The 25,741-nt window shown below is 40.2% G+C and overlaps 1 protein-coding gene across 3 annotated transcripts in view; it reads left to right on the forward strand.

The window, feature by feature from the left end:
- GRM1 (glutamate metabotropic receptor 1) overlaps positions 1-25,741 on the forward strand; it is a 312,878-nt gene that overhangs the window by 272,213 nt on the left and 14,924 nt on the right. The window contains exon 9 of one of the 3 annotated variants that reach the window (XM_061624056.1): positions 7,709-7,735. The exons of the other annotated variants lie outside the window; for them this stretch is intronic. Within the exon in view, the coding sequence (XP_061480040.1) occupies positions 7,709-7,735 (27 nt within the window). The remainder of the gene's footprint in view (positions 1-7,708; positions 7,736-25,741) is intronic. 3 annotated transcript variants of the gene reach the window in all.

A 25,741-nucleotide genomic window follows, 5' to 3' on the forward strand; every position in this document is an offset into this window, starting at 1 on the left:
TTAAAATGTGTCCAAAAGTGGTTTCTACTTCACATCTCAGTATTCTGTAATGATATTCTGCTGCCCTGGCAAGTAGTCTGTATGTGTGTGAATCTACTTGCACTTTAGAAACCTAAGTTATTTAGCACCAGTGAATAGAATGAGCCACCTCTTACTTTGCCAGGGATCATAATTACCACTCACCCCTATCCCTTATACAACCCTAAATGGCATTTTCTTGGTGCCACCACTGGGAGTTGGCTGGTTGGCATGGCCCATAACAGGGCCTTTTCAGTGGCAGTTCCCCATTTATGGAATGCCCTCCCTGGTGAGGTGTGTCTGTTTCCCTCATTATTGACTTTTGGGAGGAATTAAAAACATTCCTATTTACCCAGAGATCCGATGGCTGAAAGACATTCATCCTGGCAACCCCAAGATCATTAGTTGAGAGAATGTTTTAAGTGTTTTTAGATTTTTTTATTGTTTTATTACTTATCTGTTTGCCGCCCTCAGCTCCTTCAAGAGAAAGGGCAGGATATAAATTGAATAAACAATAAACAAATAATACCCAACCATGATTTAGTCAGTCAGCTGCTATGGCAGTTGCTGGGTCGTCACCTTGTAGTGGTGAGTGGGCTTGCGTGTTCCAATGAACTCTATGAACGATGCCATTGGGAGTCATGTATTCCCAGCAGGGTCACCCATGGCGGTAAGGTCAAGGGAGAGGAACCAGACAAAGAATGATCCAAGAATGTCCTCAATGGCAGAATAGGTGGAGGATAACAATGTGTATGTTACAATGGCTGTGAAGGCAGATGAAGGCTGCAGCAGATAAAAGACTTCCAGTCATTGTGGTATCCATGCCATTGGATCAAAGCCTTTTTCTGTCAAGTTTGTGTGTTGTGTTGATCGTTGTGCACCGATCTCCCCACATAAAACAAATTCATGCACAGGCATCTTCCAACCAAACCAAAGCAAAACAAAAGTCTCATGGCGATCAGCGACTGGAAATGGGGGCAGGACTGTGAAATCCGGAAGCCCCTAGTCATGGACTGGCACATGGGCGGTGGATACAGACTCAGTCGTCCTGGCTCAAGGACCGAGGCAGTTGGGTAGTTCGGCAGCTATATTAACAACTGAGAAGTCCTATTCAGGATCCACTCTGCTTACCCCGTATGGGGAGGGAGCTAGAAAAGGTGTCCTAAACATAGTCTGCCTCATCTCTCTCCCTGACTGGGTTACTGCATGCAGTGGGGGCACCACTTAGCGATCACAAAAGACAATTGAATTTTGGAACATGGATTATACGGACATTGCTGGACAATACAGATAGTGAACATCCTGAATGCAGGACTGCCATCATCACGAGGGAGTTGAGAAGTTCTAATATTGGCATAGCAGCACTTGAAGAAACTCAAAGAGCAGGAGAAGGACAATTGAAGGAAGAAAAACGAGGTTACACCTTCTTCTGGAAAGGACTGCCTGAACAAGGACAAATACATGGTGTAGGCTTTGCTATTAAAAATAATCTTGTGAAGCTCTTGTCAGAAGTTCCTACTGGCATTAATGACCAACTCTCAACTCTCTGGTTAAAACTCGCCAAAAAACAGCAGGCAACTATTCTAAGTGCTTATGCACCAATATTAGATACTGATGAAGACATCAAGGAAAAATTTTATACCCAGCTGGACACCATCTTATCAGAGGTACCTAAGGAGGATAAAATCATCCTCCTGGGCAATTTCAGTGCAAGAGTTGGACATGATTTCGATTTATGGCCAGAAACCATTGGGAACGAAGGAATTGGCAATAGCAACCTGAATGGAATTCTACTTCTGACTAAATGTGCAGAGCATAATCTTGTTATTACAAACACACTCTTTTGCCAGAAAAATACATTTAAAACATCATGGAAGCACCCTCGGTTGAAACACTAGCATCTCCTGGATTACATAATTGTCCATGCCAGAGATTGTCATGATGTACTCCTCACTAGGGCCATGACAAGTGTTGATGATTGCTGGACAGTTCACCAATTGATTCAATCCACTATGGCCATTAATATTGTTCCTCAACATGGTGATGTAGTTGGCTAATTTGTAAAGAAGGTGCCACTCAGATTCAAGAATTTACTTGTGCACATGAAGAGGCTGATACCAGGATGATAGCACAAAAAGTACACCTTGCACACTGATGACACAGATGTTACAGTAATTTAACTCTGCCAATATCATTCAATAAACAAAAGTGGTTATGTCTGCTCCAGAAAGCAGTCAAAAACCCACATTTTGAGTTATGTTCTTATGATGCAGAGGATTCAACATCTGCTTCCTGATAATATCACCCTGCATGATTTCTTAACAGCCCTTTTTGGTATGCATGCTTTGTCCAGATGTGATTCAGTTTCTGCAGTTTGCAGTAAAGGAAAACTGGGTATTCTAAAGTTATTGCCAAAATCACCAAAACATGTTAAAGCATGCATGCAACTAGGCTCATCATGGGATGTAGAAGAAACGTTCGCAGTAATAGAATGACTGATGTGTGAGTTGTATGGCAAGAAGATGTGTAATGTTAACCTATTATGACATGAGTTACTTTGTGTAAAGAGTAGTAATATGTAGCCAGAAGCTATAACTCTATGCTATACATCCTTGTGTTTTCATATTCAACGGGCAAACGATCAGGCTGCAATTTTACAACATGCTGTAATTTCAAATCCTGAAATATCGTCTCCAAATGAGCATTGTTGCATTATCACTAATGGCTACCTGAAAATCAAATGGTTCAGCAGCAAAGCTGCATTGGACAAAGTTTTAGAATTTTTGGCATGTAAATGGGGGAAGTCATGTGTCATTGAAAAGTGTTGCTGATATGTGCAAGATAAAGTGCAACAACATGGAAGAAGGAAATGATTAGACAGCAAGAAACACAATTAACGAATGTAAAATTGATAGAAATTTTTAAATTATTTTTGCTCCAAATAATTTTTTTCTTGGAAATGCATGTGTATTGTATTTTTTATGTGATCACATAACTTTCCCATCATTATGCAGGGGAGCAGATGTGGTTCCCATAGCTTTGTAAATCATTATGATGGTGGCCATTTTGGATTATGGAAGCCATCTTTGATTATTTGGAAGTTATGGAGAGCTTAAAATTTAAATTCCCCATCCAACAAAACCTATACATAGATACCAAGCACACTCTTCTAGACTTTAGCTGACTAATTGGGAAATGGGAGAAGATCAGTCACTTCCCATACCTTGCTGGGAGAGTTGCTAGGAAAATATAACTCCTTCAGACAGGAGTAGGGAACTGTTGGCTTCCAGTTGTTGTTGGACTGCAACTCCCATTCCTGACCATTTACAGGTTCTCTATCCCTGCCTTAAAGGCTCGTGCAACCATTTTACCATTCTTTAAAATTGAGAAAATAAGCAACAGTGTGTTCCCAAAGGAACTACCACTGATGAGGGCACTCCTGATAATAAATACAGTGTTGTATCTCTGGCAAAAATCATATTGAATGTAAGAACTATTTGCTCTAACTTGCCAGAGGTTGTTCCCCATTTACTCTCTTTTGACTAATATTTATCTCAGAATGCCATGAGATGAAGAAAACGATTGGTGAAATAACAGAATTGAAACTGGATTAACTTATTGCACACAGCAATCCTTATTTGCTTTACAGACTTTTGACAAGATCTGTGAATTCCTTTAAACTGTTGTTCATCTTCATTTTTCTTAAATGTTCATCTTTCCAAGGCCAGATTTTGATGAAAGCTGTTAAGAGGGCATTCTTCACCCATTTACTTGGAAACAAGTTCCACTGAAACCAGTAGGGCTTACTCCCAAGTGATGGTGTTTAAGATCATGTTATGAATGTGTGCACGCTGTTTTTTTTTTTTTTTTTTAAACAACTCAAAGAACAATCTATATACATAAGATGAAATAATAATGATCCAGAAAGGAAAATGAGGTTAGGCAGGAAGGCTGGATATGTGTGGAGGTAGAGAAAAGAGATTCATTCATGCATTGCATTGATGGCATGAAATGGGTTCTCCTCAGCAGTGAATAAGCATTTCTTTCTAGCTTCATCTTTCAGCATGTGACTCTGCCTAATAAATTCTCTGAAAATTCTCCAGACTCTGCACTTAATAAAAATAATTTGATAAAGAATTTCTAGGTTAGTATTCAGAAAGATAGGCAATTTGTTATTAAGTGATTTGTATTATTGAAAAGCCAGAGTCATAACTCACTCCTTAAATGCCCATCTCAGCTATTAAATGAAGGATCCATCCCTCCTCTTTCTGGAGCACCATTCATGAAAATATATTTATCACAAGCCATGCATCATTCACCATCCCATTTTTGCACAGAAGCAAGAACCCTGTAAAATAAAATGTTATCAAATAATTAAGTGCTGTAAGATGAATACTTGTCCATAGCATGGTGCCCATACAAATTTAAATTCAAGAGTATTTTTTTCTGAGAATCCATAAATGCCCTCAGAATTCCTCTGGTAGGGGTACATTTACTCCTCAGGAGCTTTGGAATGGGGCAGAGGGACCTAACTGTCAGCAACTGGCTGTTGTACCTTGCTCTGAGGTTGATTTTAAATAAGAGCAAGTTATAAATCAAATAAATAAATAAACAGATAGATACAGAGACTCCTGTGGACATATCTGGGCAAACACATCATCCCTGTCTTCTGAGTGCAAGCCTATCTTGGATCATACCATCTATATGTTAGGGTTGCCAGGTCAGAAGCAACCCAAGCTCTGAGATTTCAGGGGCGGGCCATAGTGATGTCACCTAGTGGTGTCATTAAGCATGATACATTAAGCATCATTCACAGTTGCTTGGAGCATACAATTCAAACAAAAACATTTCTCTGACGGAAAATTAAGATAGAAATCATAGCTAAAAGATGAAGCCTGGGTAGGGAACATTTAATCTGGCCTACTTGCTTCTGGCAAGAACGGTTTAAGTGCTCTCAGTCCAGGCCAGTTACCAGAAGGCCACTGTAGGAAGAAAAGAGCCTAGTGTTGTGGAGATGTTAGATGGGAGCACTCACGAGTAAAGATGGATGCCCCTGAAGGCTGCAATTCTAAACACACTTACTAAGGGACTAAGCCCCATAGAACTCAATAGGACTTATTTCTGAGTAGATATAGTTTGGATTGTGCTGTTGGTGAAGCCTGACTAGGGATCCTCTGCAAAGATATCCATATCCAAGCAGGGTTGGCAACCCCCTGCTTGGAATGCCCTGTCCCTACCTTTTAACATGGCTGCTCCAAACATCTGTATAGATTTGACCTTTCACTTCAGAAAGAGGTTTGAGAAATAAGAGTAAGAAGATTCTCTGCTCTTTTCTGTTTGCCTTATGGGCTGCTATAAACTCACTTTGACAGCCAATCTAATTCCAGTGAGTAATAATTGAAAGAGAGAAAACACATATGGTTTGGTCTACCTTCACAGGCAGCAGCTTGGGAACAATTGCAGCCACACTTACCACTATTGGGCAAGAAACAAACCATCATGCAACCAACAAGGTGCATCATTAGCGGATTTAAGGGGGTTGAGCTGACCGCATGGAATCACTGTTGTTGCTTCTATGGATGTATGGAGTGAGGATAAAGGTAAATGAAATGCAAATGGAAAAAGAAAAGACAGTGATGATTTCCTAAATGCAATACAATACCAACCACAACAAAATTCCTATGTGTAAGGCAGAAAACTCAGTATCCCACAGCCAGTCAGGATTCCTAAACAAAAACAAAAACAAAAAATCCTGGCAGTCAGTCAGCCAAGGTCACAGAAATCCCCATGCAGCACAACCTGACTTCGGGGCTCCAGTTAGTGCAGAATGCTGTGGTGCGATTGCTGACATGAGTGAGATCCTATCTGCTCTGAAATCTGCACTGGTTGCTTTTGGTTGCCAGGCCAAGTTCAAGGTGTGCTTTCCATGTTCTGCTTGTTCTGCTCTTGTAAGAAATCAGTCCTTTAGTGTGGCAGCACCTACACTTTGGAACTCCCTCTCTATTAACATTAGGCAGATGCCTTCATTGTACTCTTTTCAGCATCTGCTAAAAACATTTTTGTTTAGGCAAGCCTACCCAGGCATGTAGAAGCTATTATGTTTTTTATCTGTTTTTAATTCATTGTTGGTTTTATTATTTTGAATGTTTTTAAATACCTATCTTTAACTGGTTTTGCCCATAATTTTATTGTTTGAATTCCTTCTGTCAACCGCTTTATTTTTTACAATAAAGCGGTATATAAATGTTGTAAATAAAATACATAAACAATTTTTGGAGTCACTGTGGCCCTTGGGTCTTTTTCCACTTTTAGGAAAGGAACCTGCCTCATACTGATTCAGGCCATTTGGTACCATCTAGCTCAGTACTGATGACATGGACTAGCATTAGCTCTCCAGGATTCCAGGCAATAGTCTTTTCCAGAAATTGAATTTTAGACTTTTGCATGCAAAGCGTATGCCCTACCACTGAGCTACAGCCCTTCCCCTGTTTAAAAAAGAATCTTTTAAAATTGTTCTTTTCAGTTCATTAATGCACATCATACCTAGGGCATATCCACACTATTCATTTCAAGCACATTCAACACTCATTTGAAGCACATGAATCACATCATAGAATCATGGGAACTATAATTTGTTAAGGGTGACGAGAACTATAACTGTGAGGGGGAAACCACACTTACCAGGATTCTTTAGGGAAAGTCATGTGCTTTAAATGCGAGCTGGTGGTGCTTTAAATGTACTGTGTTGATCTACTTCATAAAATTTGCCTGCATGTAAATTGTTTTAATTAATTTTTTTAAATGGAAAAGAGCTATAAAGTTTGCTGGGTGACCATGGGCTACTCACCATCTCTCAGCCTAATCTGCCCCTCACAATGAAAACAACAGAGGAGAACCATGACCACCCCAAGAAAGAAGGGCACATTTAAAATTCAGAGGAAATAATAATGTACAACCATAGTGTGAAATTAGGACATAGTATGAAGAAATATTTATATAAGCATGACTGTCAAATACATTTATTATGTACACAACCTGTAAAGATATTTATAGTGCAATCCTATGTTTGTTTACTCAGAAGCAAGTCCCCATGTATTCAATTCCCTTCAAACAGGGAAGTGTGCATGATAAGGAACTTCACTCACCCAACCCAAAATTCAGAATCATGCCATTTTAAGCTGTTTTGCAACTGTTGATACTTGTTTTTATGGTTATTGGATTTTAAAGGGATTTATTTCTTATTGTGAGCTGCCTTGGTTTCCAGTTGGCAACCCTACCTCATAGGGTTGTTGGAAAGACTCCATATATATACACACACACTGGAGATGTAAAAATACATACACCCCATATAATAGTTTATTGTTAAAACCAGTTAGTCATTGCAGAACTTTTTTTAAAAAATAAATAAAATCAGTATTAGTTTCCTACATAATAAAAGCAGTGATACCTAAGTAACCCCTGCCTAATTGCTTTAAAAATAGGATTGGAGGGAGAGAGAAAGATTTACAACACAAACACAATTCTTTGCTATGTTCACCCAAAAGTCCCATTAATTTACAGCACAATCCTAACTATTTCTGCTCAAAAGTGAGTACTGAATTTGATGGGGTTTACTCCAGGTATGTGGGATTAGCATTGCAGCTTTACTCCCAGAAAAGCGAGTATTGGATTGAAGCTTCATATTGGGAAGGTTTTCAAAACACTGCCCTCTTCAACAGCCCAGGAAAATTTAAACTTGAGAGAAAAAGACTGAAAGCTATATACTTACTCAATTTATGAGCTTTTCAGGCAGCAGCAGAAAAAAAACAGTTTTCTTGACTTGCATTGGGGACTAGCTTCTGCCTGGAGCTCAACAAATCCCTTGTCAATCACAGCCCTGACTTCATTTATTGGCTACAAGCCTGAAAGGGCGGGGCTCGAGCAGCCAGCTACGAACTCATTTGATAGAAGTTGCGGGGGGGGGCTGACATTTTGGTGCATATCTCATGAACCAGATAGAGCTTGGAAAAGTTACTTTTTTGAACTACAACTCCCATCAGCCCAATCCAGTGGCCATGCTGGCTGGGGTTGATGGGAGTTGTAGTTCAAAAAAAGTAACGTTTCCAAGCTCTGAACCAGACCACATAGAAACTTTTTTTTTAATGAAAGCTGAGAGTCTGGAGATTAAGGTGACTCACCTAGAGACCCAGTGAGGACCCCAAAAATCCAGAGTCTCCAGGTGAAAACCGGAGACCTGGCAACCCTAAAGATCTCTCTTAATTTTTGTCACAGAAATGTCTCCACTGTAGGAAGTCTATCTACTGCTGGATCACTATGAGGTGAACATAAAATAACACCAGGGCTCAAACTGTCCTCATTTGGGCAAGACTTCCATTTTCTGAAGGAAGCCTTTTTGCCACTAACACCTTCTGTGACAAGGAAGGGTTTTTGCACCCCTGAAAACCTACTTTTTGCTTCAAAAATGCAGTGCCACATTTTCATCTAAAGGTATGCTCAGCAATTAATGTTTCTTTTTGTAACATAATTGCTTCACAACTATAATGCATTGCACATTGAGACTTCAGGTCATATAGAAAATAGTGGCCCACCTTATGAGTTGGGTAGATTATCGTTCTCATACTCAGCACCTGCAGCAGATTCCAGAAACCTTGTGGTGGCAGTTTTGAAATGCTCTAAGTTCCTTGAGACTTTCATACATAAGAATTTGATAATATGGGCTGCAGAGACATTTGCTTCTCCATGACATTACACTTGGAACAAAATGTTCTATCTTCTAGAAATTTTGGGGAGTGTGTGTGTTTGTGTGTGTGTGTGTGAGTGAGTGAGAGAGTGAGTGAGTGAGTGAGTGAGTGAGTGAGTGAGAGAGAGAGAGAGAGAGAGAGAGAGAGAGAGAGAGAGAGAGGTCCAGTGCCAGCACCTCTCTTACGGTGTGGCAAATGTTGGAACCATTAGGGCCCTGGCAAGACCCACCACCACTGCCACTGGACTGCTGGAACTGCCACAGCAGCCATTATGGCTCTGCTGTGTGTGGCACTTCTGCCGACCAGAGGTCTTTGCTGCTTGGAACATGTGTAATCGCCCTGATGTACACACGATGGAGCAAGCCTGGAAGCACTATTAAGATAGTGTTGGCCAGTACACATGGGTAGAGTGGAGCCAGATCTCTGCTGGGCACCAATCAGGCCCAGCCCAACACCACCCATCTTAAAAATGTCAGCCCTGCTGTCAACACACACATGGGGCATAATTAATAGTGCAATGCTGGCCACTCTGCATGTACGGGGTGGGTCCAGAGCTCAGCAGTGCAGTCGATCCCAGCTAATTAGGTAGTAGTGAAGGAGCTGAGCCACTGTGGAAGGGAAGCACAGAGGGCAAATTGCCCAGGGTTCCTGTAAAGCCAGGTCTGGGTAGAGGAAAAAAAGAGAAATGCAAAATTACTACTCTGGTCCAGCCACTCCATAAAGTAAGAGGAATGGATTGTGTATACATTAATTTTTCAAAACATTTTACTCCATCTGTTGAAGAGAAGAAGGGGCCCACCCAAACAGGAGCTCCAAGTGGGCATCTCAGCAGACAAGATGCTAGCAATTTGATTGGATACTTGCAGCATAGACTTAACTATATTTTGCTATCTATTTTTTGGGGGGGGATGTTGTCACCTATCCTGAGCAGTTATACTTTGCATAAATAACTAAAAATAATAATTTGATGTTAATAATTAACAGCTTTATCTATCTTGCAGCTTAATCTATGAAAATGAAAAGTACCCCATCTTACTTCTACTAGGCATCAACTTTGGTATCTTAGGCAAAGAGAGCTTTGTTCCCAAGCCCCACATCTTTAGAATGAAATCATTTTTTAATTTTTAGCAAAAGTGTATCAATCATGTTGATATCTTTGCTGTTTGTTATTCAGATTTTACCAATATTGTGACTTCAGTAAAATGTACCTTTTTTCTAAATATAGTAGTATTCTGCAGGCAGGTGCACAGCTCACACAAAACAATAATTAAAGATTTAAGTACCAAGCATATACCCCAAGACAGTCACACATTTGCTGGTATTGCTGATGCTGACTCAACTTCAGTCCTTTTTGTAGGACACACAGGACTGTGACAAATAATTGCCATTTTCCAGGTCTTCCTTTTGTGTTTTATGAATTTCAAGTAGGAAGTTCAACAACCTTAAATGCATTTTATATTGTCAGCATATAGATTTAATGGAATATTTAAAGCACCCATGACATGTAGAGCAACAATTTTTTAAGGAACTGTCACAGTAAAAATGGGGAAAAAACAACAGAAACAAATGCAGCAAACAAGACCTGAATTAATATTTAAAACTTAATTGCACAAAAGCTGAAGGCCTCCTCAATGGATTCAGTCTATTTATGGTTTGCATAATTTCATTTGAATTTTATTTCATAAAATGGGCTGCAGCAATTCTGACCAATGCAAATGAATAGGGACACACACTAAGGTTATTCAATAATACTGTATGTACCCAGGTTGCCAGTTATAGATTACCGAGTAAGATTGGGTTGGAATGAGCACAGGAACAACACAAGAATTTAGGAAGATGCCTTATACCAAGGCAGACCATTGCTCCATCTCACTCGTTATTACTCACACTGGCAGTGGCTCTCCATGGTTTCAGGCGGGGGCATTCCCAGCCCTACACCACGGACACCGAGACACCACGGATGAAACCTAAGGGGCATATGCGTTGTCACTGAGCTACGGCCCTTCCCTTGCAAAATGAACATAGAACATAATAAATGATTATATATTGGAGACTGCTATTGCATCAAACATATATGTGAACACAGAGGTGAGTATATCCTGACAGCACAGTGCTGTATGAAATGAGAAATTTGAAAATAATTGCTTGCACACACACCCTGAAAGACAACTCAAGACATAGTATGGGTGGGGAAAGGTTATATTTACTTAAATATAACAATTGGAAGATGTTCAATAAGAAGCCAATCAGATAAGCATGGGCAGATTAAATTACATGAAGGTCTATGAGGGAAGCATCCCTCACGCCCTGGGCATGTAAACCACCACAGTGTTGGCTCCCCAGCCAAGGACCAGGAGGAACTTCTTCCTCGCTAAGTGAGCTTTCAGTATCTGAAACTCATCAGGCACACCTGAGCCCTGCTGTTGAGAGTTTACCAAGGTGTGCATGCTAGGCCCCAAGGGACAACCTAAGAAACCCCCAAGCCTCAGGCTGTGGGTGATGACTCAAGAACACTCCCTGAAACCACAAATGCCTCAGAGTGGCTGTCAAATGAGGCCTTACTTTCCCTTTTTGCCTGCACTGGATGCTCAACAGACCAAATTAACCAAAACAAACTAAGTCCTACAGTGTAAAGCACGCAAAAAGAGGGCGTCCCAAGTGCCAATCAGCCCCCTGTCAAATACTTACTCAGCCCCCAAACTGCTACTACTAGCCAAAGCCCACTATAGAGGGAGGCAGGGAAATTGGATGGCAAATTCTGGATATATGTTTCCTCTCTATCAAATTTGCCATTTAATTAAGATGTTTTTCTCTACATTTCAGAAGTTACATTTCTCTTTTTATTGGCTCACATAAAAGCCTAGTCTTGTAGATAGGTATCTGGTGCTTAGGAAATATTTGTAATACAGTGATCAAATAGGGTATGATAATCTTTCCTTTTAGATTGAGTCTTTTTGGTAGAACTTGCTGTGGCAGCATCTTACATAGGTTGGAACTATCATGAAAAAGCCTGTTTGCATTGTGATAAAAACTGTTTTTCTTACTGAATACACATAGTAGTAGTTCAAAGGGTCACGAAAATTATGTTTTCTAAATAGTTGTTCCTAGAGATGGGATGTTTCATCACGGCACTTAAGAATCCTGCACATACTCCCCTCAGAACATAGATAGATGTGTCACAGTCCATAACTATGGATGCTTACTACAATAAATAACATACAAAGGAGAGTTATAAGAACTTAAGAAGAGCCTGCTGGATCAGACCAGTGGTCCATCTACTCCAGCATCCTTTTCTCACAGTGGCCAACCAGATGCCCATGGTAAGCCTACAAGCAGGACCTGAGTGTTTCTGCAGCTTCCAGCAAGCGGTTTTCAGAAGCATACTGCCTCTGAGTATGGTGGCAGAACACAGTCTTCATGGCTAGTAGCCATTGATAGTATTATCCTCCATGAATTTCTCTAACCCTCTTCTAAAGCCATCCAAGGTGATGACCATCACTACCTCTTGTGGGAACAAATTCCATAGTTTAACTGTGTGCTACGTGAAGAAGTACTTTGTTTTGTTTGTTCTGAATCTTCCAACATTCAGCTTCATCGAATGTCCATGAGTTCTAGTGTTTTGAGAAAGGGAGAAAAACCTTTCTCTATCCACTTTCTCCATATCATGCATAATTATATACACTTCTATTATGTCAGCTCTGACTCACCTTTTCTCTAAACTAAAAAACCCCAAATGCCGCAGCATTTCCTTATAAGGGGAGTCACTCCATCCCATTCATCATTCTAGTTGCCCTTTTCTGAACCTTTTCAAACTCTGTTGTTGTTATATGCCTTCAGGTCTATTACGACTTACGGTGACCCTATGAATCAGTGACCTCCAAGAGCATCTGTCATGAACCACCCTGTTCAGATCTTGTAAGTTCAGGCTTCCTTTATGGAATCAATCCATCTCTAGTTTGGTCTTCCTCTTTTGCTACACTCTAATGTTTTTCCCAGCATTATTGTCTTTTCTAGTGAATCATGTCTTCTCATGATGTGTCCAGAGTAGGATAACCTCAGTTTCATCATTTTAGCTTCTAGTGACAGTTCTGGTTTAATTTGTTCTAACACCCAATTATTTGTCTTTTTTGTGGTCCTTGGTACGCGCAAAGCTCTTCTCCAACACCACATTTCAAATGAATTTATTTTTCTCTTATCTGCTTTTTTCACTGTCCAACGTTCACATCCATACATAGAGATTGGGAAATACCATGGTCTGAACTATCCTGACTTTGCATTTGAGGACCTTTTCTAGTTCTCTCATAGCTGCCTTCCCCAGCCCTAGTCTTCTTCTGATTTCTTGACTATTGTCTCCATTTTGGTTAATGACTGTGCCAAGGTATTGATAATCCTTGACAAGTTCAATGTCCTCACTGTCAACTTTAAAGTTACACAAATCTTCTGTTATCATTACTTTAGTCTTCTTGACGTTCAGCTGTAGTCCTGCTTTTCTGCTTTCCTCTTTAACTTTCATCAGCATTCAATTCAAATCATTACTGGTTTCTGCTAAGAGTATGGTATCGTCTGCATATCTTAAATTATTGATGTTTCTCCCTCCCATTTTCACACCTCCTTCATCTTGGTCCAATCCTGCTTTCCGTATGATATGTTCTGCGTACAGATTAAGCAAATAAGGTGATAAAATACACCCCCGTCTCACACCCTTTCTGATTGGGAACCAATCGGTTTCTCCATATTCTGTCCTTACAGTAGCCTCTTGTCCAGAGTATAGGTTGCACATCAGGACAATCAGATGCTGTGGCACCCCCATTTCTTTTAAAGCATTCCATGGTTTTTCATGGTCCACACAGTCAAAGGCTTTGCTGTAGTCTATAAAGCACAGGGTGATTTTCTTCTGAAATTCCTTGCTCCGTTCCATTACCCAACGTATGTTTGCGATATGATCTCTGGTGCCTCTTCCTTTTCTAAATCCAGCTTGGACGTCTGGCATTTCTCGCTCCATATATAGTAAGAGCCTTTGTTGTAGAATCTTGAGCATTACTTTACTTGCATGGGATATTAAGGCAATAGTTTGATAATTACTGCATTCCCTGGGATTCCCTTTCTTTCGAAGTGGGATATAGAATGCTTCCAGTCTGTGGGCCATTGTTTAGTTTTCCATATTTGTTGACAAATTATTGTCAAAATTTGGACAGATTCAGTCTCAGTAGCTTGTAGCAACTCTATTGGTATGCCATCTGTTCCTGGTGATTTGTTTCTTCCAAGTATTTTAAGAGCAGCTTTCACCTCACATTCTACAATTTCTGGTTCTTCATCATATGGTTCCTCTGTGAATGAATCTGTCCTCCTGGCATCTCTTTAATAGCGTTCTTCAATGTATTGCTTCCATCTTCCTTTTATTTCATCTCAGTCAGTCAGTGTGTTCCCCTGTTGATTATTCAACATCCCTACTGTTGGTTTAAATTTCCCTTTACTTTCTCCAGTCTTTTGGAATAGAACTTTTGTTCTTCCCTTTTTGTTGTCCTCTTCTATTTCTATACAATAACTATTGTAATAGTTCTCTTTGTCCCAATGTACTAGTCACTGTATTGTTGCATTTAGGGTTCTCACTGGGTTTCTACCTCCTTTTGCTTTTGCTTTCCTTCGCTCTTTAACCATGTTAAGAGTTTCATCAATCATCCATTGAGGTCTTTCTCTCTTTTTAACTAGAGGTATTGTCTTTTTGCATTCTTCCCTGATAATGTCTCTGCTTTCACTCCATAGTTTATCTGGTTCTCTGTCAACTAAGTTTAAAGCCTCAAATCTGTTCCTTATTTGATCTTTATGTTCTTCTGAGATGTTATTTAAATTCTATTTTGGTATTATGATTGCTTTGTTGTTCTTCTTTAGCTTTACTCTGATTTTTGATACGACCGGTTCATGATCTGTACCGCAGTCTGCTCCTGGTCTTGTTTTCGCAGAAAGTATAGAACTTCTCCATCTTCTGTTACCAATTATATAATCAATTTGATTCCTATATTGACCATTTGGTGATGTTCACGTGTACAGTCGTCTTTTCGGTTGCTCAAAAAATGTGTTTGCAAGAAAAAAATTATTGGCTTCACAGAATTCAATAAGTCTTTCTCCTGCTTCATTTCTGTCTCCTAAGCCCCATTTTTCCACAATTCCTAGTTCTTCTCTGTTCCATACTTTTGCATTCCAGTCCCCCATGATTATCAGCACGTCTTGTTTTGGTGTGTGATCAATTTCCTCCTGTACTTCTGTGTAAAATCTCTCCAATTCTTCTTCTGCGTTTGCTGTCATTAGTCACAGCGCTACACTTACTTGTCCTTTGTTCTTCCCCAGTAGCTCGGCAAGTGCCTTCTGACCTGGGGTCTCATCTTCCAGCACTATTTCATGTTGCATTTTGGATACTCTGTTCATAAGGTTTTCGTGGTAAGAGGTATTCAGAGGTGGTTTACCATTGCCCTCCTCTGAGTTTGGAACTCTACAATATCTTTTTTGAAGTGAGGTGACCAGAACTGGACACAATATTCCAAATGTGACCGCACCATAAATTTATACAATGGCATTATGATATTGGCAATTTTATTTTCAATAACTTTCCTAATGATCCCTAGCATGAAATTTGCTTTTTTCACAGCTACCATACACTGGGTCAACATCTTCATCGAGGTGTCCACTACAATCCCAAGGTCCCATTTCTGGTCAGTCACTGCCAGTTCAGACTCCATGAGTGTATATATGAAATTAAGGGTTTTTTTGCTCCAATGTGCATAACTTTACACTTGTTTACATTTAATTGCATTTGCCATTTTACCACCACTCAATTTGGAGAGGCCCTTTTGGAACTCTCCGCAAGCTCTTTTTATTTTAACAACACTGAAGAATTTAGTATCATCAGCAAACTTGGCCAGCTCTGCTCTAGATCGTTTATGAACAAGTTAAAAAGCACAGGTCCCAATATTGATCCTTGGGGGACTCCACTTTCTACAGCCCTCCATATAGAGGTATCCATTTATTCCTACTCTCTGCTTCCCGCTACTCAATCAATTTCTGATCTGCATGAGGATCTCCCCACTCCATGACTACTAAGCTTACTTAGGAGTCTTTGGTTAGGTACCTCATCAAAAGCTTTTTGAAAGTCTAAACACACTATGTCCACTGGATCACCTCTATCTCTCAAAGAATTCTAATAGGTTAGTGAGACGGGAGCCCTGCAGACTCTGCTTTATGCTTGTTTAATTTACCGTTAATAATACTTTCTACCAGTTTTCCCAGGACAAACATTAAGCTAATCAGAGTGTAATTTCCAGGATTCCCCCTTGGATCCATTTTTAAAGATTGGTGTTATATTGGCCACTTCTAGTCCTCAGGTATGGAGGCAGATCTGAGGGATGGTACATATTTTTGTTAGAAGATCGGCTATTTCGTGGAAGCCTGAAAAATGGCGGCGTAGAGTGAGAGCTCCTCTTTTAAAATTTATGCCTAAGAAAGAGAGAAGAAGGAACGACTCAACTATTCCTATGCTAAGGAGGGAATGATACCTGAAACTCAAAAAAAAAAAGTCTTAAACTTTATTTCAAAGCAACAGGACGGAAAGTAGCTTTGAGACCTACAGCAGAGAGAATGCCCTCAGAGGAAACAGTTATGGCGTTTGCATCACAAAAGATCTCTGCAAGCAAAAATATTATGAATATGAGGGGAAATGATCCAGATTATTAGCAAACAGGGCCAAACAAAGAAGGACCAAAAATATGTTTAGGGCATTAAAAGTGGGAATTCAGAACCAATTAATCACAAATGATAAACTAATTGAAGAGGAATTAGCTAAGTTCTATGAAAATTTGTACAAGGACAAAGATTTAGACTTATAACAACTAAGGGAATACCAGTTGGGGACTCCCATGCCTACGTGTCTGTTTCAGTGAGAGAAAGTTTCAGTGCACTGATTTCAGAAGTTAAAGCAACAATTAAGGCACTCAAAGTAAATAAAGCTCCTGGCCCTGATGGGTTCACGGGAAATTTCCATAAATGATATAAAGATAAAATGACCCCACATCTTACAAGGCTATTTAATACAGTTCTGACAGGTGCTCGCATGCCCCTGACATGGACTACTTCACATATAACCTTGTTATTGAAATCAGGCAAACACCAACCTCACCAGACTCACGTAGGCCAATATCACTTTTAAATACGGATTACAAGATCTTTGCATCAGTCATGGCAAATTGTTTAAAACTGGTCATCTCCAAATTAGTTCATCCAGACCAATATGGATTTATTCCGGGTAGATACATAGCTGAGAAGTTTGTTTAGTATAATGAAACTAAGTACAATACATGATTCCCCGTTGGCTTTATACATTTATAAGGCCTTTGATAGCATAAACTGGAATTTTTTATTAAAATCATTTGGCCCTAAATTTACCAAAGTTATGGAAAGCATATATACACAATCAACAACTATAAAAAAAAATAATTGTACCAAATCAAGACCGATACAGGTTAAAGCAGGTACTAAACAAGGGTGCCCATTATCCCCTCTATTATTTACCTTAGTGATGGAATTTTTAGCCAGCAGGCTAAGAACTAATAGGGAGATTCATAGAGTTCAAGTGGAGAAGGAAGAGCACTTAATAAGTTTATATGTGGATGATATCATACTCATGGTAACAAATCCTATAGAAACCTTACTGCATATTCAAAAAGAATTACAAATGTTTGGGGAGGTAACAGGATTAACAATACATTTTAAAAAACCAGATCTCCTTTGTATCAATATACCACCAAACCACCAGCTACATTTCTCTCAAAAGCTGGGAGTTCTGCTAGTACAAACCTCTTTTAGATATTTAGGGGTACATGTATCCAAAAACTTGAAAAAAATCATACGTAATAAATTATGTTCCTATATGGAAGCATATACAAAAAGATATCTCAATATGGAGTAAATTGAAGTTGTCCCTTTCCAGCAGAATAACACTAGTAAAGATGATGTTGCTTCCAAAATTCACATATTTGTTTTATGTTTTACCCACTCAAATAAGAAAGAGTAAGATAATATTTTGGCAAAGGAAATTAGAACAATTTATATATGCTTCAAAAACACCCAAGAACCGCCAAAAACCTTAGGTACAGAAGGAACCAAGAGGGAGGATGGGGAATCCCTAATTTACTTTTATATTATGAGACCTATCAGATTAGGCATATGATTTCATTTTTAGATCTTAAAACAGAAAGACTTTGGGTCCAAATTGAAAGATATCTATTACATCATAATAATCCTAAAGGGCTACCATATATTAAAAAAGAAGTAAAAAAACGTATAAAATTAGAACATATGACACCGATATTGGAGATACGGAAATATAGAAAGGAGCTGTTTTTACCAAGTCTCTCCCCCTTGGTTCCTCTCTGAAATCATCCAGATTTCTATAAGAAAGAAAGATTAATAGATGACAAAGAGTTAATTAAAAATGATATTTTTAGATTAAAGGATGTTTACATGAATAACAATCCCATACTTCGAGATACCAGGCACAGGAAGTTGAGGGATATGGGCATCTCTTAGCTGGCATGGTACCAAATCAGTACATTTATAAGGAAAAATTACATTATAACTCAGGGAACAAAAGAACTTACTTAAGGGGAAAATTAATATTGAATGCAGGCAATACTGAAAAAAAGGTCTAGTCTCCTCCTTATATAAGTTTTTACTGGGAAAGGATATGGGCAGTAACCAAATACTTAAAGAAATATGGGAAACCGAATTGAGTTGTAAAATCAAAAATGAGATCTGGACGGGCATGTGGTTAAAATTCCTATTTAAATCAGTGCCCTCATCTTTCAGGGAAACCGCTTTAAAAATTGTTCAAAAATGGTACATGACTCCTGCATGTTTAGCACAAATCACTAACTCGGGGGACCCCTCCTGCTGGCGTGAATGTGGGGAACATGGCTTGTTTATGCATATGTGGTGGGAATGTGATAAAGTAGCCAAGTTTTGGTCTCTCATACATACAGAAATTCAAAGAATAACTGGACAAAAAATAACCTTTACATCAGAACTGGCTTTATTAAACCTTTTTACAAAGGGAAATCAGAATTTACATTACAAAAAAATTGATTGGCATCTTGTTGGTGACTGCCAGAATGGTGATTGCACGGGTATGGAAAACTCTGGAAGGTCTCACATTGGACAGATGGTGTTGACAGGTGTGGGAAATTGCCCTATTAGAAAAAATGAATATCAAATTAAGATTAGCAAAAGGAAAGAGGAAAAACAAAAAGGCTTTCGAAGAGGACTGGTGGCCCTTCATACTCTTCTCTGCAAAAGACGAAAGAACGGGTCAAGTACCCACTCCCTTTAAAAGACTATGGCTAAGTTAACATATTCCTTAGACTCTATAACTGTGTATTTCAATGGAAAATAAAAGATGTATGGTAAGTTGGGAAGATTTATGTAGGGGGAACGGGGTGAAGTAGTATCATTTAGATTATTGATGAATATATACGTTTTCAAAACTTCTAAATAAAATGTAAAAAAACATCAGAAATTTCACATTTGAGTTCAAGAACTCTCAGATGGATGCCATCCAGTCCCAGTGATTTGTCCATTTTTATTTTGTCTATTAAGCCTAGAACTTCATCTCATCACCACTATTTGCCTCAGTTCCTCAGACTCCCTTCCTGCAAATGTTAGTTCAGGTTCAGGGATCTGCCCTATATTCTCTACTGTGGAAACAGATGCAAAAGAAATAATTTAGCTTCTCTGCAATCTTCTTATCCTGCTTTAGTATACCTTTGATTCTCTTATCATCGAAGGGTCTAATAGTCTCTCTAGAGATGGTCCCCTGCTATGAATGTATTTGATTTTTTGTTGGTTTTTATGTTGTTAGCAATGTGCTCCTCAAATTCTTCTTTAGCATCCTTTATTGTTTTCTTGCATTTCTTTTGTCAGAGTTTGTGTTCCTTTTTCTTTTCCTCATTCGGACAAGACTTCCATTTTTTGAAGGAAGACTTTTTGCCTCTAATAGCTTCTTTGACTCTGCTCGTTAAGCACACCAGCATCCTTTTGGCCCTGGTGGTACCCTGCAACTTTGAGTTGCTTAAGGTTTCTTTACATCTTTCACAGTAGTAAGGGATATTACTTGTGCTTATGATGTAGAATTTCCTCAGAGCCAACAGTGTTCCAGGCTATCCTCCTAGAAATAACATTTTCCTCCCCTCCACATCCCCAAATGTCTGCTCAGCAGAGAGATCCATATATGCAACTGAGTGTACAAGTACTTGCTGCTAGGTGTGAAGATCCCTAGCTTGGGACTTATGCTACCCTCAGAGTTACAGCAGTGGTGGTGTAGTGGCTAGAAAGTTGGACTAGGATTTAGAAGACAAGGGTTCAAATACAAACTCAGGCATGAAGTTCACGAGGTGACCTTAGGCCAGTCACTGTGTCTCAGCCTAACCTACATCACAGGACTGTCATGATGATAAAATGGAGCGTGAGAGAACCATGTATGCTACCTTCTTGGAGGAAAAGTGGAATATGGTGTTGATGATGCTCAGGTTCCACCCAAGTCAAGGAGACTTGCTGTAATATTGTGCTGATATTTCAACAATATTATGAAGGCATGACACTGGATGCATTAATACTACATCCAGGGTAAATGCGTCAGAGCTAGAGTTATTGGATGGGTTTTTTTGTGATTAGTTCCATGTATCATCACAAGTCACGATACACTTGGGAAGAAAACTAGGACATATATATTCCAGTTTCTGAGTTCACATCTCTTCATCACACTCCAGCAGCTGCACCATGGAGCCCATGTCAATGACCAGACTACCCTGGGGTAAATTCTTTGATGCCACAAGGTACAGAGAATTTTACTACACATCCCATGCAAATGTGTAAAACAATATGTGTTACGATGGTAATCTGTAACCAAACCACCTACAACTAGCCTGATTGAGAAATGGGAAACTGCCTTCTAGTGAGCCAGACCATTGGATCATCTACGTCAGTATTGTCAGGCCTTCCAAGCCCTACCTAGAGATTCCAGCAATCAAACTAGGGGCATTTTGCATGGAAAGCATGTGTGCTACCACTGACCTATGGCTTCCCTTAAACTGTATGTGACAAAGTAAACTAAAGCTGTTGAAGGAAATGGAAAACATCCCCCTGCTCACCCTTGGGGGTACAAAAGCTGGAGCCTGGTTTAGCCTCTATCCCAGCAATGTTCCTGAACATAAACCTTTACTTGTTCCGTTATAAGTGATTTTTTTGCAATTACTCACAAGTACTGTGCTTGGGGATCCCACTGTGAAGGGGACCCTTCTCCAGGGTCTCTGGCCACTTCCTGAGAAGAGAAAGCCTCAACACGTCTCTGTGTACAGAAAGTTCCAAAATGTGTTCTACCTCCTGTAGGTGTCTGAAATGTTTATTTTCCCCTCCCTATTGCTGTGAAGAACATGCATCTTGTCAATTGGATTGTCATTTATTTATTTCAACAATTTATATACCACTTGACTTCATTGTTTCTAAGCCATGCACAATGAGATAAAATAAGATAAAATTAGTTGAAATTAACCATAAAATCAGAACTTTGTGTCAGAAAATTTTAAAAAGTAGAGTATGTATGAGAAGAAAGTGGCAGCTGGGTCTCATTTCCTTTCTCTCTTGGAGAGAAGTACTATTTTAACTGTTTAATATATTGATTGATGATTAAAACCTCATAGAAAGGGTCTGTAGCCTGCAGTTTGCAATTCAATGTCTTGGATCATTTTTTAAAAAATGAAATGTAATGGATAAACTCATTTTGGCCATTGAAGGGGAAACTGCACATATTCTCCTGCCTGATTTGCAAACTAATTGTGTCAAATCTTTTACCTGAACATTCTGTTCTCCCTGATTTGAACCAAGACAAGTAGAAAATTAACACACAAAGATGCATATCATTTTTCAAAAGAGGAGTCAAATCTTCTATCAGGCTTTTTTTAAACCTGGGGTATTTAATCAGAAACATTGTGAATTTGAAAAGCCTAATAAAAGAGGTCACAGTGGCTAAGGTTCAGACTATCAGTACATTTATAATTTCTCGTTCTGGATATCCTGTTATTGCTGGTAAGGATTTTAATTGCCAGAGAGACACTACAGTGAATGGAATGTTTAATGAAACAACCCTAGAACAAATCTGACTTACATGTTTAAATTACATCAGGTATTCCTGTAATCATTCCATCAAATAAGCTTTTATTTTCTGAGCCAAATGCAAATTGATTGCAATGCATAATGATTATTTCTTTGAGAGCAAAAAATGCAAAGTTTTGTTCTGCATGCTTTTAAAACAAAACAACATTTTTTTGCACAATTCTGTATGATAGAAGGTCTGTGCAAGAACATAGGAATGTTGACATTAGGTGAATAATTTTTCTGCTCCACTACAGCTTTGAAATCTAGGACCAACCCTGCGAAATACACAACCTGCCAGGATGTCATGCGTAGGATACCATATCCCTTCTTACTGTGCCTCTTCTCCCCTCCAGTCTGGTGAAACCAATTAATCAGCTGTATGCAACAGAATCCTCACATACACACAAGGAGCAAGTTTCATAGAGTCCTTGCCATAAATTCACTTCCCGCTACATCGCAGAAAATATTCCCTGAACCCTCATAAACTGTTCCATTCCCTGTACTGTACCTGTAAACATAGCAACAGAAGTGCAAAGGTTTGACTCGGGTGCCTAATGATTTTTCCAGGCTTCATGATCCCTGGAGCTGGGTAGAAAAAGGGTTCTGAAATTACAGCTCCACAACACTGTAAGATATGCCCTTCTCAACTGATTATGGTGCCTCAAGTAGTTCCATCCCTGAAAAGCCTAACCCACCCCAGCCATCTAGCTTACTGTCACTAGGCCTAGAGCGGGGGGGGGGGGTAGAGTGTGGGGGGGGGGACCATTTTCAGCTTGAGGGCCACATTCCCTGGTAGCTCTTACCTTTGTAGAGTAGGTTACAGTGCAGCCACACAAAAATCAAGAGGTTTTTATATGCACATTTGGCCTCTGGGCCTGAAGTTCCCCATGCCTGCTACACAGCGTCTCTGCCATGCATTTCCAGGTGCCAGTACCTGCTGCTTCTTCCCAGCTGGAAAATGCAAGGCATCTAAGCCTAGGTCCTACTTTATTGTTCTCTCTTTGAAGAGCTGTGAGAAGACAGCCCTCTGACGGGCTATCTTGTCCAAGGCCAGTTTAAAGATAAAGAGCTATAAGAAGAGACACCAAAAGCTTCAAAATTGTCCGTCAGCAGTTAGCACCTAGCCTGCAGACTGAGCAGTTATATAAGTCACCTGCTCACAGATACGGAAGTGTCCACCCTATGTCTCATAGTATATGGTTTATCATCCTCCTTAATCAGATCCCCTCCCCCAAAAAATCCTAAGGATGCACGTGCTATGTTGATTTATGTTTGTAATAGCCCATGGCTACCAAATCGCCTTGTGCTAGCTGACATTAACTTCCTGATTGGATTTAACAGGTGATCCAAGCCAACAAAAAGTTAGCATTCATGATTTTTTAAAAGAAAATCTTCATTTAATTTTGGGAACATTGCTTTGGCAGCTTGCCACCGCACAGTACATCCAAGAGAAGAAAATGGAGAGGAAATATAATTAACGTATCTATAGATATAGCATTCCAACCAGTCATAACTTCCAAGCTGGATACATTAAAAGAGTTAAATCAAAATCTATTTAAATATCAGGCCTAACTTTACAGGGCAACTTTTGCATGCATGAGAGCTAAAGAACAGCCTTGATGAACACAAACAACAGCTGTCCAGAAGCAAATATGTGGAATAATAATGTGGGAGCCCAAGAAACATTTGCAACAAGATATTCTAATTGGTTTGTTTTAAATTAATTTGTGCTTACCTCTTTAACCCTGCACAACAATAGCACATAACCTCCTGCCAGTAGGCCTTTCATGTTGGCTATTTACCTTAGAGTAGTAATAATATTTTAGTAGATGTATAATAATAATAATAATAATAATAATTTTATTTATTGGTCGCCTATCTGTCCAGGTTAGTGGACACTCTAGGCGACTTACAATAGCAAAAGCTATACGTAATATACAATATACCAAACAACTACAGTCCTAAACAATTTAAAACCAATTTCCAATTAAAACATCATAAAATTAACCCTCCTCAATTCCATAGGCCTGCCTGAATACCCAGGTCTTTAAGGCTCGACGAAAATCTATCAGGGAGGGAGCATGTCGGAGATCATATGGAAGAGAATTCCAAAGGGTGGGGGCCACAACCGAGAATGCCCTCTCTCTGGTCCGTACCAGCCTAGCTGTTTTAGCCGGTGGGACCGAGAGAAGGTCTTGAGAGGCTGATGTTGTCAGGCGGCATATTTGGCGATTCTGGAGGCGTTCCTTCAGATTAACTGGGCCGAAACCGTATAGGGTTTTAAAGGTCAACACCAACACCTTGAATTGGGCCCGGTAGACAACTGGTAGCCAGTGAAGATCTATTAATACTGGGGTGATGTGATCACGGCGGCGGCTGCACTTAATCAAGCGCGCCGCCGCATTCTGTACCAGCTGTAATTTCCGGACCGTTTTCAAGGGTAACCCCACGTAGAGCACATTACAGTAGTCTAAGCGAGAGGAGACCAGGACATGTATCACCTGTGGGAGCAGATGAACAGGGAGGTAGGGTCGCAGCCTCTGTATCAGATGTAATTGATACCAAGCTGCCCAACTCACCGCCGAAACCTGAGCCTCCATGGACAGCTGGGAGTCAAGAATGACCCCGAGGCTGCGGACCTGGTCCTTCAGGGGTAATCTCACCCCATTAAGCATCAGGTCTGTAATACCCAACCTTCCTCTGTCTCCCACAAGTAACACCTCGGTCTTATCGGGATTCAGCTTCAGTCTGTTCTCTCCCATCCAACCACTTACGGACTCCAGGCACTTGGACATGGTATTCACAGCCAACTCTGGTGAGGACTTAAATGAGAGATAGAGCTGAGTGTCATCTGCATATTGGTGACACTTCAGCCCAAAACTCCTGATGATAGCCCCCAGCGGTTTTACATAGATGTTAAACAGCATGGGAGAGAGGATAGAGCCCTGTGGCACTCCACAATTGAGGGGCCAAGGGTCTGAAACCTCATCTCCCAAAGCTACTCGTTGGTACCTACCTGAGAGGTAGGAATGGAACCACTGTAGAACAGTGCCCCCCACTCCCAATCCCCCCAGGCGATCCAAGAGGATACCATGGTCAACGGTATCGAAAGCCGCTGAGAGATCCAGGAGGACGAGGAAGGTATATTCTCCCCTATCCAGCGCCCTCCTCATATCATCCACCAGAGCGACCAAGGCTGTTTCAGTTCCATGCCCAGTCCTGAAGCCCGATTGGAATGGATCTAGATAATCCGTTTCCTCCAAGTGTGTCTGTAACTGTTTGGCCACCACTCGCTCAATCACCTTGCCCAAGAATGGTAAATTAGAGACTGGGCGGAAGTTATTCAACTCTTGGGGATCCAAGGAGGGTTTCTTTAAGATGGGCTTTATCACCGCCTCCTTGAGGGCTGATGGCATAGCACCCTCTTTCAAGGATGCATTTACCACTGCCTTGATCCCTTCACTCTGTCTCTCTTTGCAACTCATTATGAGCCACGAAGGGCAAGGATCAAACAGACAGGTGGTTGGCTTCACAGTACTGAGCACCTTGTCCACTTCCTCAGAGGGAAGAGGCTGAAACTGATCCCACCGGACCGGAATGCAACTGGCCGACCCTGGCCCACTTCCTGTATCCTGTATCCTGTGTCCTGTATCAGACGCTCGATTTTACCAGCAAAGTGTTTAGCAAAAGTATCACAGGAGACTTTAGATTGCTCCATGGGTTCCGAAGACACTGGACCGACCAGACTTCGGACCACCTGGAACAATCTCCTGGGACAGCACTCTGCT

The sequence above is a fragment of the Rhineura floridana genome, chromosome 4 (genome assembly GCF_030035675.1).
Source record: "Rhineura floridana isolate rRhiFlo1 chromosome 4, rRhiFlo1.hap2, whole genome shotgun sequence".
NCBI lineage: Eukaryota > Metazoa > Chordata > Lepidosauria > Squamata > Rhineuridae > Rhineura > Rhineura floridana.